The sequence below is a fragment of the Mesoplodon densirostris genome, chromosome 4, assembly GCF_025265405.1.
Source record: "Mesoplodon densirostris isolate mMesDen1 chromosome 4, mMesDen1 primary haplotype, whole genome shotgun sequence".
Classification (NCBI taxonomy): domain Eukaryota; kingdom Metazoa; phylum Chordata; class Mammalia; order Artiodactyla; family Ziphiidae; genus Mesoplodon; species Mesoplodon densirostris.
In genome coordinates this window covers 142,334,484-142,349,197 of record NC_082664.1, presented here as the reverse complement: position 1 = coordinate 142,349,197, position 14,714 = coordinate 142,334,484, and the positions used below count along the sequence as shown (strand labels likewise).

At 41.0% G+C, this 14,714-nt stretch overlaps 1 protein-coding gene across 1 annotated transcript in view; it reads right to left on the bottom strand.

Annotated features, from left to right (window-relative positions):
* The window catches only part of AGBL1 (AGBL carboxypeptidase 1), a 707,098-nt gene extending 702,688 nt beyond the window's left edge, over positions 1 to 4,410 (bottom strand). Inside the window, exons 1-2 of the mRNA XM_060096125.1 lie at positions 4,272 to 4,410; positions 788 to 919 (exon numbers count right to left, since the gene is read on the bottom strand). Coding sequence (XP_059952108.1) covers positions 788 to 919; positions 4,272 to 4,395 — 256 coding nt within the window. The 5' untranslated portion in view covers positions 4,396 to 4,410. The remainder of the gene's footprint in view (positions 1 to 787; positions 920 to 4,271) is intronic.
* Between the last annotated feature and the right edge of the window lie 10,304 nt (positions 4,411 to 14,714).

The window sequence follows — 14,714 nt, the reverse complement described above, 5'->3', positions numbered from 1 at the left end:
GCAATAAAAGTCTGTGTTCTTTACACTGAAATAGGTGGTACAGAATATAATCTATTAATAACTGTATCCGTATGGAGAGTGGAATAAACATGAATTTTGCAGTTAGAAACTTAGTCCTCATGACTTATCTGTATGAACTCAAGCAATTTCTTCATTCTTCTAAGCTTCATTGTCTTTTTTCTTAGTTATGAAATGCTGAGTCTACATACAGGATGGTTATGATTATCAGAAATAATCCAAATCAGGAGATGGCAAATAACATCAACCCATGTGCTATGATATATCAAGTTACCTGAAAGACTATGTTGAGAAGCACTGGGAGATAAACTTTGGTAAAGGATGTCATGAGCAATGAGTGACTTCAGGGACATAGTGGAGAGACTTGTGATGTGAGGGTCACTCTTGACAGCTGTAACACATTGCTCTGTGCCTTGGATATAAGGACTGAATAAAGTCTGCCTTCCCCTGCCACAGGTCTTTTTCATCTCGTAGTACTGACAGAGAGATGTAGAGTGCTAAAATGTTTTAGCTCCCAAGGGAAAACAATATGGACCTCTCACTTCAAGCACTGGCTCAAGAGTTCTCCATGGCTGAGAAGGAGATGAAGAAATAACTTCTCACCTCTACAGTCTCTAGAACATGAGGCTCCTCCTGGTTTATTTATCTTGTTGGGACTACATTTGTCCTCCACCCATGCCCTCCTTCCAACCACACCCCCAAATGGTTTCCAGGTGTCCCAGCCCAGATCTGGAAGCCACCCCCAGAGAGCCACAATTGAGTTGCTTACCACTAAAGGCAAAGACACGCAGAGCCCAGAGACAGTGGAGGAGGTTCTGGCTGTGAGACAGGTTTTTCCTCGCCAGAATCAGTGTCACATCAAGTGCTTCCAATTCCAGTGCCTTCTGTCCAAACTTTTTATCTGTGAACACAGATCAATCCATCTTAGTTGTGTTTCACATTAATTCTGAAGGTTGTATAATGTGTGGGGGAGAGGAAGGCAAAGATGGTGGAGTGAAGAAGATTATCATGGCCAATGAGACTTTTCGGGTCTAGTAGAAACTGCTACTAAGTATGTCCCCACTGGAACCAGATGACTCAAAATAACTAATCGAGGGTATACATATGGTCCATTATTCTTCAAGTAATATTTACATGAAGTCTTGTGGGTTGTATGACTTGCACCCCTATATGTAAAAATGTTTCTGGTTGTCCTCAAACATGAGCTACAGTTTAGCTGGGTATAAATTTCTTCCTTTAAGACAGTTCCAGAAGTAAGGATACTTAAGTTACATAACATTCAAATGCATTGTGTGAACCTTGATTGGATCCTTCTCTGAACATGTCTGTAAAAGGCATGCTGGGAACATTTGAAGAAACTGGAATGAATATAAATATGTATGCATTGTTAATTTTGTTAGATTTATGACCATGGTATTATGGTTATATAGGAAAACATCTCTTTTCAAAGAAATGCACTCAAAAGAATTTAGGAGTAATGCTAACTCTAATTTTCCTTAGAATATTTCAAATAAAAATAAATAGGTTAAGGAAATATGGCAAAATGTTAACAATGGTTAGATCTAAGTGATAGGTATAGAAGAGGTCATCTTTCTATATGGTAGAGAACTTTATAATAAAACATGAAAACATAATTTCAGAAAATAAAATTTTCACCCCAAATTTCTCTAAATTATTGATCCAAATAACCTGATATTCAGTGTTGTGGGTTAGTCATTATTATTTTAATAATTATTAATTATTAATATTATTTAATAATTAGTAATAGCATAAAAAATAAAGGGAAAAGTATTTTTTAATTCTATGCTCCTGGCTCCCACTAGGATAATCTGTGACTGTGCCACCTGTCATATTTGTTTGTGTCCTTTCCAAACTGCAATGCCCAAATCACCATGTTTGTTTTTGCAAGAATACAATCACTACCAGATTCATAGCAGGTGGAAATAAGTAAAACAGAGACAACATCCTAAACCTCGTTTACCAATATTTATCTCTGGACCAAAAGACACCGGCAAAGAGATTGTGACTGAACTCATATGACTCATTTCCTTTATCAGAAAAGAAAGATACCTATCTGGCTCCATTCATGAGCAGCCCATCTCATTTCTGTTCTGTTCAGGTCAGCCCCTGACAGCTTGAATGTCAATATCAAGGACTACCATCTTTAATGGCAGAAGGTGTAATTATGACAATAATAATATCAAGGTCCATAACTTGAAAATCACTGCCCTGGTGCATCACTCATCTCTCTTTCTCCTATGAAACCTACATGACTCTTGTCCATCAAGCTTCTGGTGCCACATGCTAAGCAGGCAACATACAACCTTGCTTAATCCTTACAGCAACCCAAGAATTATGTACTGAGACCCATTTTGTAGATGAGAGCCCAATGGTAACTTGCCCAAGGTCACACTGCTAATAAATGTGAAAGCCAGGCCTGAAACCCAGATCTGACGTTCCAGCCTCTGCCATTTACTACCAGGGTGTATATCATGTCTTTTCTGTCTTTTTTTGGAGTTCACTTGGCCCACTCTTTGTTTTGCTGACTTCTTCTTATCTTTCAAGTTTGGGCTCAAATGTCACCTCTCTCTGTCCACACCATCTTAGAGGAACATCACCTTTTCTTTTCCTTCCAGTTATTATCTAGTTAATTATCATTGTCTGCTATTATCTAGTTAATTATTTACTTTCTGCCCTTCCCCACTTGAATGTAAGTCCCATGTGAGGAGGCCCCTTATCTGTCTTTGTGACAATGATGTTCCCAGTGTCCAGAACAGTGCACAGCCCTGGGAGACATAGAGTAAAAATCTGTTGAATATTCAGTGAATATTGGTTCTATTGGTTTTGTCTAGAACATGCTCATGCAGGTGCTGGCTGATGCCTGGGTCTCAATCATTATATACAATGGAATACTACTCAGCCATAAAAAAGAATGAAATAATGCCATTTGCAGCAACATGGATGGGCCTAGAGATTATCATGCTAAGTGAAGTGCTAAGCCTATGCTCCACAACGGGAGAGGCCACAACAGTGAGAGGCCCACGTAGAGCAAAAAAAAAAAAAAAAAAAAAAATGTGCTCCAAAAATTCCTAGGGTTGTAGGGAGGTGTTTCAGTCTTCTATGAGGAAAGAGAAATGGATGTGTGGCATAAGTGGAAAGAATTCTAGACCCCCATCTTCTCTTCAACCAAGGAAGCTCCACTTCTATGTGACATATTGTAGTGAGTTGAAAACTGTGCCCCAAAATTCATGTCTGCCTGGAACCTCAGAGTGTTATCATATTTGCAAATAGAGTCTTTGCAGACTTAATTACTTAAGATAAGATCATACAGATTTGGGTGGGCCCTAAATCCAATGACCAACATCCTTATAAGAGGAGACGACACAAAGAAAGACCCAAGAGTAGAAGGCCATGTGAAGATGGATGCAGAAATTGGAGTGATGTGTCTATAAGCCAAGAAACACCAAGGAATGCTGGAAATTACCAGAATCTAGGAGAAACACATGTAAGAGATTCTCCCTCAGAGCCTCCAGAAGGAACCAATCTTGCTAACCTCTTAATTTCAGACTTTTAGCCTCCAGAACTGTGAGAAAATAAATTTCTGTTGTTTTAAGCCACCCAGTTTGTGGTAATTCGTTACGGCAGCCCTAGGAAATTAATGCATTTACATAATGAACCTCCATATAAGATGCTATTTGTAGAAATGTTCCATTTATTTATTTATTTATTTATTTGCGGTACGCAGGCCTCTCACTGTTGTGGCCTCTCCCGTTGCGGAGCACAGGCTCCAGACGTGCAGGCTCAGCGGCCATGGCTCATGGGCCCAGCCGCTCCACGGCATGTGGGATCCTCCCGGACCAGGGCACGAACCCGTGTCCCCTGCATCGGCAGGCGGACTCTCAACCACTGTGCCACCAAGGAAGCCCAATGTTCCACTTATTTTTTAAGTGACTGAAAACCTCCTTGGAGTATCTCCCCTCTGTCCCCCATATGCCTCATGCCCCATTAGTCCAGGCCTGCTCTGGGTCCTCTCCTAAGCACCTAAGTATCTTGGATTTGCTGACATCTACAAACCTCTCCTGGTCCCTCACCTTCCAGGTGAGGCTGGGGCTGGTCCTGCCATCACCACCAAGGTGCCTATACCTCCCTGCTGCTCCTCCCTGTACTCCCCCACAAAAGCTTCCCAAATTGCTCTCATGATAACATCCCCAGATGCCCTTTCAGTCATCTTTGGGTCCCAGGGGTATGGGTACCTCGTAGGCCAACTTTGGCCAGCAGCCGGAAGAGGGGCAAGAGGATGTCATAGTCTGGAGAAGCCGTCCTGGCTGTGTCCACCAGGGTCTGCAGAAGGGCTTCGCTACCACCCTTGCTGATCATGTAGCAAATCCTCCGGTCTGTGCCTGAGGGGGAAAGCAGAGGAGCGCTGAGCCTCAAATAACTACCCTCACTTCCTTGGAACAGGAAGCAGACCTCACAGCTAGAGACAGAGCAAGGATTGGTTCATTTCACCCCAGAAACGAAAACTGTGGAGTTCTTGAAGCAACTTGTGTAAAGTTGTGCTATTAGGTAAGGGGCCAGGGTTGTGGGGTGGGGGTGGGGTGTGAAATGGAGAAATAATGGAATATTTCAGAATTTGCAGCAGCTGTAATAAGCGGAGCCTAAAATCTACTTTCCTGAGAATCTATTAAGTCTCAGTGTATGTGTGCAATTGTGTTGCATGTATAGAAATATGCATATAGGCTTATGTATAATCATACTTAATTAAAGAGGGATCAGTATCCCCTCAGCTATAGGTTTGAATCATCTACAAGAGGGTTTGGTTTGATAGCTTATCTGGAATAATTTCATGGATGGTGTTAATGATTATTTGGTGCTGGCCTTCAGTAACAGATGTGTGGTAAATATGGAAACAACCAGAATAATCCCTTGAGAAACAAACATCTAATCATATGTCTAGGGAGTTTGAACAGTGTCTGGGGCTAAGGTAAGGTATATTGGTCTTTCTACCTAAGAATAGTTTTAAACATCTTGCCCCACGACAAGCTCAAAAGCAGTGATTACATTTCAACTTGGAAGGGGACCCACGTGACTCTCTGTGCACTTGGACAAAGGTGGCCACCAGGGTGGGAGATTATTAGCAAAGAAGACCCTCTGGTTTTTCATCCTCTACTAAAGGGGCAATAATCAATATCTATTTCAGAAGGAGAACTCCAAGGTTTCATTCTAAGAGTTCCAGACACCACTGGACAAATTGAAGGCAGAACTATCACAGAGCACAAGTGGTCTTCACCTACAGAGGGTACCTCACACAGAAGAAGGGAAGTCACCCTGCCATTGGAGAGCAGCACAGCCTATGGAAAAACCTCAGTATGAGTGGACCCTTCCTCCTGAATCTGTAATCTGAGGGTTTGTGGCTTTGGAGCGACATTCACTTTGGTATTGTCTGTTTGGTGATAATACGTCTTTCTAATGCAATGTGACTGGCTACATAGAAGTGAAAACTGAGTAAATGTTGGAATGTCCAAGAAGCTGTGTTTTCCAAGACCCTCACATGGAAATGAGCTAATAGAGGCATGCCCCAGTTAACTCAGTTAATGCCAATATAGTCATCTCTGTCATCTTATCTCTGAAAATGTAGCGGCTGACCACTCTGCTAAGTCCAGCTCCTGCCTCATCTTCCTGTCTCCATTGGACATATGAAGGGAGCTGCCAATATCTGGCTCTCTAAATGGGCCACGATGAGGGAAGCAGGGGAGGCAACTGGTCGAATTGCTGAGGGCTGGAGGTCCTTGGCCCCAGAAATGAAGTATCATAGAATGACCACCAAGAGTCTAATTCCCTCCTAAGTTTGGATCACTGTAGGGTGAGTGACAAGACTGAAGAGCCCTAAGTACAACCATCCCATGGTGATTCGATCTCTCACAGAAAACTTGAGCTGGAGCAAACCCCCAGGCTACATAGGTCCCTGGGAGACACCACAGCTGCATGCCTCCATGTCCACCATACAAGGGATGAGGGCATGGCTTACTCACCAACGGAAAGCAGATCTCCGAGGATCTGGAGGATGGTCAGGGTGGACTCCCTGTCAGAGGAGCTCTGCAATGAAAGCACAGGCAGTCATTTTTAAGAAGGAAGGCGAGGGTGCAGCCACTATGGAGAACAGTATGGAGGTTCCTTAAGGTTACCATATGATCCAGCGATCCCACTCCTGGGCATATATCCAGAAAAGATGAAAACTCTCATTTGAAAAGATACATGCACCCGAATGTTCATTACAGCACTATTTACAATAGCCAGGACATGGAAGCAACCTAAATGTCCAGATGAATGGATAAAGAAGATGTGGTACATATATACAATGGAATACTACTCAGCCATAAAAAGAATGAAATAATGCCATTTGCAGCAACATGGATGGGCCTAGAGATTATCATGCTAAGTGAAGTAAGCCTGACAGAGAAAGACATATATCATATGATATAACTTGTATGTGGAATCTAAAAAAAATTATTCAAGTCAACTTATTTACAAAACAGAAATAGACTCGCAGACACAGAAAACAAACTTATGGTTACCAAAGGGGAAAGGTGTGGGGAAAGATAAATTGGGAGTTTGGGATTGACATGTACACACTACTATACATAAAATAGGTAATCAACAAGGACCAACTGTATAACACAGGGAACTGTACTTAATATTCTGTAATAACCTAAATGGGAAAAGAATTTGAAAAAGAATAGATAAATGTGTATGGATAACTGAATCACTTTGCTGTACACCTGAAACTAATACAACATTGTAAATCAACTATACTCCAATATAAAATAAAAATTAAGAAAAAGAAGGCAGGCAAAAGAAAGGAGGCGGCATGGTCAGGGTACACATGGGAATGGCAGGGCTGTGTTTCCTTCTATTGAGAAAGACTTCCTGCCATAAGAGATGGTTGAAGGGTTGTTCCTTAAATAATGACTATGAGGGGATTCACTGAGTTAAGGTCTCAGGGGTTCTGCCACCATATTCAGACTTCAGGACCCTTCTTTGGGGACCCATTTTTTTAGTAACATCAGCAAGATGGGCAAGAGAACAAACATTGATAATTTACGCAGAAACAGCAAATGAAAGGGGCTTTGTGGGCCAAGTTAGCATAGTTCTCACTTATTTCAGGAGGTTTAGACTATTGTTAAATGCAGGGCAAACAGCAGAAACAGAAACCCATTAAAATGTTCCAATGGAAAGACTTCCCTGACTGACAAGGATGAATTTTTATTTTCTCAAGAGACACCTAGGGTAGCACCAAATCACATGATATAGATGCTCTACGGGATGCTTGCAACGCTTGATACTCTACCCTTTGTTATACAGAAGAGGACACTGAGATCAGAGGGAGGGAGGATTATTCAAGTCCTCTATGGTGACCCACAGAGAAAAACCCAAAGTTACAGCCCAGGCCAGGTTCCCAAAAATCAGGCCAGTGTTTGTTACACTGTAATATGCTAATTTTCTAGATCACAAGAACTTATTTATCTACTAGTTGCAAGTTTGTACCCATAAACAACACTTCTCCAAATCCCCCACTCCAGCCCCTGGTAACCATCATTCTACTCTCTGCTTTTGCAAGTTCAGCTTTTTTAGATTTCATATATCAGTAATATCGTACAGTGTTCATCTTTATCTGACTTATCTCACTGCACCTAATGCCTTCAGGATCCATCTGTGTTGTTGCAAATGGCAGGATATGCTTTTTCTCATGGATGAATAATATTCCACTGTATGTATATATATCTTCTTTATCCGTTTATCTGTTGAGGGCACTTAGGCTGCTTCCATATCTTGGCTATTATGAAAAACGCTGCAGTGAACATGGGTGTGCAAATGTCTCTTCCAGACACTGCTTTCAATTCCTTTGTATATATAGCCACGAGTCCTATCTTACACCACTCACAAAAATTAACTTGAAATAGATCAAAGGATTTCTTTTTTTTTTAGTTTTGGGTCCCACTGCATGTGGGATCCTAGTTCCCCAACCAGGGATCGAACCCACAGCCCCTGCATTGGAAGTGTGAAATCTTAACCACTGGACCTCAAGGGAAGTCCCAGATAAAAGACTTAAATCTAAGACTTGAAACCATAAAACTCCTAGAAGGGAGGAGACCTTCAAGATGGTGGAGGAGTAAGATGTGGAGATCACCTTGCTCCCCACAAATACATTAGAAATACATCTACATGTGAAACAACTCCTACAGAACACCTACTGAACGCTGGCAGAAGACCTCAGACTTCACAAAAGGCAAGAGACTCCCCATGTACCTGGGTAGGGCAAAAGAAAAAAGAATAAACAGAGACAAAAGAATAGGGATGGGACCTGCACCAGCGGGAGGGAGTTGTGAAGGAGGAAAAATTTCCACACACTAGGAAGCCCCTTCGCGGGCGGAGACTGCGGGAGGCGGAGGGGAAGCTTTGGAGCCATGGAGGAGAGCGCAGCAATAGGGGTGCGGAGGGCAAAGCAGAGAGATTCCCGCACAGAGGATCGGTGCCGACCGGCACTCAGCAGCCCGAGAAGCTTGTCTGCTCAACCACCAGGGCGGGCAGGGGCTGGAAGCTGAGGCTTGGGCTTCAGAGGTCAGACCCCAGGGAGAGGACTAGGGTTGGCTGCGTGAACACAGACTGAAGGGGGCTAGTGCACCACAGCTAACCGGGAGGGAGTCCAGGAAGAAGTATGGAACTGCCTAAGAGGCAAGAGACAATTGTTTCACGGTGTGAAAGGAAAGGGGATTCAGAGCACTGCCTAAACAAACTCCAGAGACGGGCTTAAGCTGAGACTTTCAGCACGGACACCAGAGACAGGCATGAAACGCTAAGGCTGCTGCTGCAGCCACCAAGAAGCCTGTGTGCAAGCACAGGTCACTATCCACACCTCTCCTCCTGGGAGCCTGTGCAGCCCACCACTGCCAGGGTCCCATAATCCAGGAACAACTTCCCCAGGAGAATACACGGCGCGCTCAGGCTGTTGCAATATCATGCCGGCCTCTGCCGCCACAGGCTCACCCCACATTCGTACCTCTTCCTCCCCTCAGCCTGAGTGAGCCAGAGCCCCCTAATTGGCTGCTACTTTAATCCTGCCCTATCTGAGTGAAGAACAGATGCCCTCAGGCGACCTACAAGCAGAGGCCAGGCCAAATCCAAAACTGAACCCCAGGAGCCGTGCGAGCAAATACGAGAAAGGGAAATCTCTCCTAGCAGCCTTAGGAGCAGAGGGTTAAATCCCCACAATCAACTTGATGTACCCTGCATCTCTGGAATACCTCAATAGACAATGTATCATCCCAAAATTGAGGTGGTAGACTTTGGGAGCAACTGTAGACTTGGGATTTGCTTTCTGCATCTAATTTGTTTTCGGTTTTATGTTTATCTTACTTTATATTTAGAGTTTATTATCATTGGTAGATTTGTTTATCAATTTCTTTGCTCTCTTATTTTTTTATATAGATATATATTGTTTTTTCCTTTTTCTATTTTTGTGAGTGTGTATGTGTATGCTTCTTTCTGTGATTTTGCCTGTATAGCTTTGCTTTTACCATTTGTCCTAGCGTTTTGTCTGTCCATTTTTTTTTCTTAGTACAGTTTTTCCACTTATTATCATTGGTGGATTTGTTTTTTGCTTCGGTTGCCCTTTTCTTTCTTTACTTTTTCATTACTTTTTAAGTTTTTAATTTTTAATAATTTTTTATATTTTAATTTCAATAACTTTATTATATATTTTTTTTCTTTCTTACCTTTCTTTTTTATCCCTTTTTTTCTGAGCTGTGTGGCTGGCAGGGTCTTGGTGCTCCGGCCAGGTGTCAGGCCTGTGCCTCTGAGGTGGGAGAGCCAAGTTCTGGACACTGGTCCACCAGAGACCTCCTGGCTATATGTAATATCAAATGGCCAAAGCTCCCCCAGAGATCTCCATCTCAATGCTAAGACCCAGCTCCACCCAATGACCAGCAAGCTACAGTGCTGGACACCCTATGCCAAACAAATAGCAAGACAGGAACACAACCCCAGCCATTAGCAGAGAGGCTGCCTAAAATCATAATAAGGTCACAGACACCCCCAAAATACACCACTGGATATGGTCCTACCACCAGAAAGACAAGATCCAGTGTCATTCACCAGAAAACAGGCACCAGTCCCCTCCACCAGGAAGCCTGCCCAATCCACTGAACTAACCTTAGCCACTGGGGGCAGACATCAAAAAACAATGGGAACTATGAACTTGCAGCCTGCGAAAGGAGACCTCAAACACAGTAGTTAGCAAAATGAGAAGAAAGAGAAATACACAGCGGATGGAGGAGCAAGGTAAAAACCCACCAGACCAAACAAATGAAGAGGAAATAGGCAGTCTACCTGAAAAAGAATTCAGAATAATGATAGTAAAGATGATCCAAAATCTTGGAAATAGAATGGAGAAAATACAAGAAACGTTTAACAAGGACCTAGAAGAACTAAAGAGCAAACAAACAATGATGAACAACATAATAAATGATATTAAACATTCTCTACAAGGAATCAATAGCAGAATAACTGAAGCAGAAGAATGGATAAGTGACCTGGAAGATAAAATGTCTCAGAGACATCTGGGAAAACATTAAACTCACCAACATTCGAATTATAGGGGTCCCAGAAGAAGAAGAGAAAAAGAAAGGAACTGAGAAAATATTTGAAGAGATTATAGTTGAAAACTTCCCGAATATGGGAAAGGAAATTGTCAATCAAGTCCAGGAAGCATAGAGAGTCCCATACAGGATAAATCCAAAGAGAAACACATGAAGACACATATTAATCAAACTATCAAAAATCAAATACAAATAAAAAATATTAAAAGGAGCAAGGGAAAAACAACAAAAACATAAAAGGAATCCCCATAACGTTAACAGCTGATCTTTCAGCAGAAACTCTGCAAGCCAGAAGGGAGTCGCAGGACATATTTAAAGTGATGAAAGGGAAAAATCTACCACCTAGATTACTCTACCAGCGAGGATCTCATTCAGATTCAATGGAGAAATTAAAACCTTTACAGACAAGCAAAAGCTAAGAGAATTAGGCACCACCAAACCAGTTTTACAACAAATGCTAAAGGAACTTCCCTAAGCAGGAAACATAAGAGAAGGAAAAGACCTACAATAACAACCCCAAACAATTAAGAACATGGTAATAGGAACATACTTATCAATAGCTACCTTAAAGGTAAATGGAGTAAATACTCCAAACAAAAACATAGACTGGGGCTTCCCTGGTGGCGCAGTGGTTGAGAGTCCCCCTGCCGATGCAGGGGACACGGGTTCGTGCCCCGATCCCGGAAGATCCCACATGCCGCGGAGCGGCTGGGCCCGCGAGCCATGGCCGCGGAGCCTGTGTGTCCGGAGCCTGTGCTCCGCAACGGGAGAGGCCACAGCAGTGAGAGGCCCGCGTACAGCAAAAAAAAAAAAAAAAAAAAAACAACCAAACATAGACTGGCTAAATGGATACAAAAACAAGACCTGTATACAGGCTGTCTACAAGAGACCCACATCAGACCTAGGGACACATACAGACTAAAAGTGAGGGGATGGAAAAAAATATTCCATGCAAATGGAAATCAAAAGAAAGCTGGAGTAGCAACACTCATATCAGACTAAATAGACTTTAAAATAAAGACTATTACAAGAGACAAAGAAGGACACTACATAATGATCAAGGGGTCAATCCAAGAAGAAGATATAACAATTGTAAATTTTTATGAACCCAATATAGGAGCACCTCAAAACATAAGGAAAATGCCAACAGCCATAAAAGGGGAAATCAACAATAACACAATCATACTAGGGGATTTTAACACCCCACTTTCACCAATGGACAGATCATCCAAAATGAAAATAAATAAGGAAACACAAGCTTTATATAATACATTAAACAAAATGGACTTAATTGTTATTTATAGCACATTCAACCCCAAAACAGCAGATTACACTTTCTTCTCAAGTGTGCACAGAACATTCTCCAGGATAGATCATATCTTGGGTCACAAATCAAGCCTCAGTAAATTTAAGAAAATTGAAATCATATCAAGCATCTTTTCTGATCACAATGCTATGAGACTAGATACCAGTTACACGAAAAAACCTAATAAATACAAACCCACGGAGGCTAAACAATACACTGCTAAATATCCAAGAGATCACAGAAGAAATCAAAGAGAAAAATCAAAAAATCTCTAGAAAAAAATGACAATAAAAACCCGATGATGCTAAACCTATGGGATGCAGCAAAAGCAGTTCTAAGCTGGAACTTTATAGCAATACAATCCCACCTTAAGAAACAAGAAGCATTCAAATAAACAACCTAACCTTACACCTAAAGCAATTAGAGAAAGAAGAACAAAACAACCTCAAATTTAGCAGAAGGAAATAAATCATAAAGTTCAGATCAGAAATAAAAGAAAAAGAAATGAAGGAAACAATAGCAAAGATCAATAAAACTAAAAGCTGGTTCTTTGAGAACATAAACAAAATTGATAAACCATTAGCCAGACTCATCAAGAAAAAAAAGAAGACTCAAATCAATAGATTTAGAAATGAAAAAGAAGTAACAACTGACACTGCAGAAATACAAAGGATCATGAGAGATTACTACAAGCAACTATATGCCAGTAAAATGGACAACCTGGAAGAAATGGACAAATTCTTAGAAAAGCACAGCCTTCTGAGACTGAACCAGGAAAAAACAGAAAAAGTGAACAGAGCCATCACAAGCATTGAAATTGAGACTGTGATTTAAAGTCTTCCAACAAACAAAAGCACAAGACTAGACTGCTTCACAGGCAAATTCCATCAAACAATTAGAGAAGAGCTAACACCTATCCTTCTCAAACTCTTCCAGAATATAGCAGAAGGATGAACTCTCTCAAACTCATTCTATGAGGCCAACATCACCCTGATACCAAAAACAGACAAAGTTGTCACAAAGAAAGAAAACTATAGGCCAATATCACTGATGAAAATAGAGGCAAAAATCCTCAACAAAAAACTAGCAAACAGAACCCAACAAGCACATTAAAAGGATCATAATCATACACCATGATCAAGTGGGGTTTATCCCAGGAATGCAAGAATTTTTCAATATATGCAAATCAATCAGTGTGATAAACCATATTAACAAATTGAAGGAGGAAAACCATATGATCATCTCAATAGATGCAGAAAAATCTTTTGACAAAATTCAACACGCATTTATGGTAAAAACCCTCCAGAAAGTAAGCATAGAGGGAACTTACCTCATCATAATAAAGGCCATATATGACAAACCCACAGCCAACATCACTCTCAATGGTGAAAAACTGAAACCATTTCCTCTAAGATCAGGAACAAGACAAGGTTGCCCACTCTCACCACTATTATTCAACATTGTTTTGGAAGTTTTAGCCACAGCAATCAGAGAAGAAAAGGAAATAAAAGGAATCGAAATCGGAAAAGAAGAAGTAGAGTTGTCACTGTTTGCAGATGACATGGTGCTATACATAGAGAATCCTAAAGATGCCATCAGACAACTACTAGAGCTAATCAATGAATTTGGTAAAGTAGCAGGATACAAAATTAATGCACAGAAATCTCTTGCATTCCTTTACACTAATGCTGAAAATTCTGAAACAGAAATTAAGGAAACACTCCCATAACCATTGCAACAAAAAGAATAAAATACTTAGGAATAAACCTAACTAAGAAGACAAAAGACCTGTATGCAGAAAACTGTAAGACACTGATGAAAGAAATTAAAGATGATACAAATAGATGCAGAGATATACCATGTTAGTGGATTGGAAGAATCAACATTGTGAAAATGACGATAGTACCCAAAGCAATCTACAGATTCAATGCAATCCCTATCAACCTACCAATGACATTTTTTACAGAACTGGAACAAAAAATTTCACAAGTTGTATGGAAACACAAAAGATGCCGAATAGCGAAAGCAATCTTGAGAAAGAAAAACGGAGCTGGAGGTATCAGGCTCCCTGACTTCAGACTATATTACAAAGCTACAGTAAGCAAGACAGTATGGTACTGGCACAAAAACAGAAATATAGATCAATGGAACAGGATAGAAAGCCCAGAAATAAACCCACGCTCATATGGTCAACTTATTTTTCATAAAGGTGGCAAGAATATACAATGGAGAAAAGACAGCCACTTCAATAAGTGGTGCTGGGAAAACTGGACAGCTACATGTAAAAGAATGAAATTAGAACACTACCTAACACCATACACAATAATAAACTCAAAATGGATTAAGGACCTAAATGTAAGGCCAGACACTATAAAACTCTTAGAGGAAAACATAGGCAGAACACTCTATGACATAAATCACAGCAAGGTCCTTTTGACCCACCTGTTAGAGAAAGGGAAATAAAAACAAAAATAAACAAATGGGACCTAATGAAACGTAAAAGCTTTTGCACAGTAAAGGAAACCATAAACAAGATGAAAGACAGCCCTCAGAATGGGAGAAAATATTTGCAAATGAAGCAACTGACAAAGGATTAATCTCCAAAATTTACAAGCAGCTCATGCAGCTCAATATCAGAAAAACAAACAACCCAATCCAAAAATAGGCAGAAGACCTAAATAGACGTTTCTCTAAAAAGATATACTGATTGCCACTTGAAAGGATGCTCAACATCA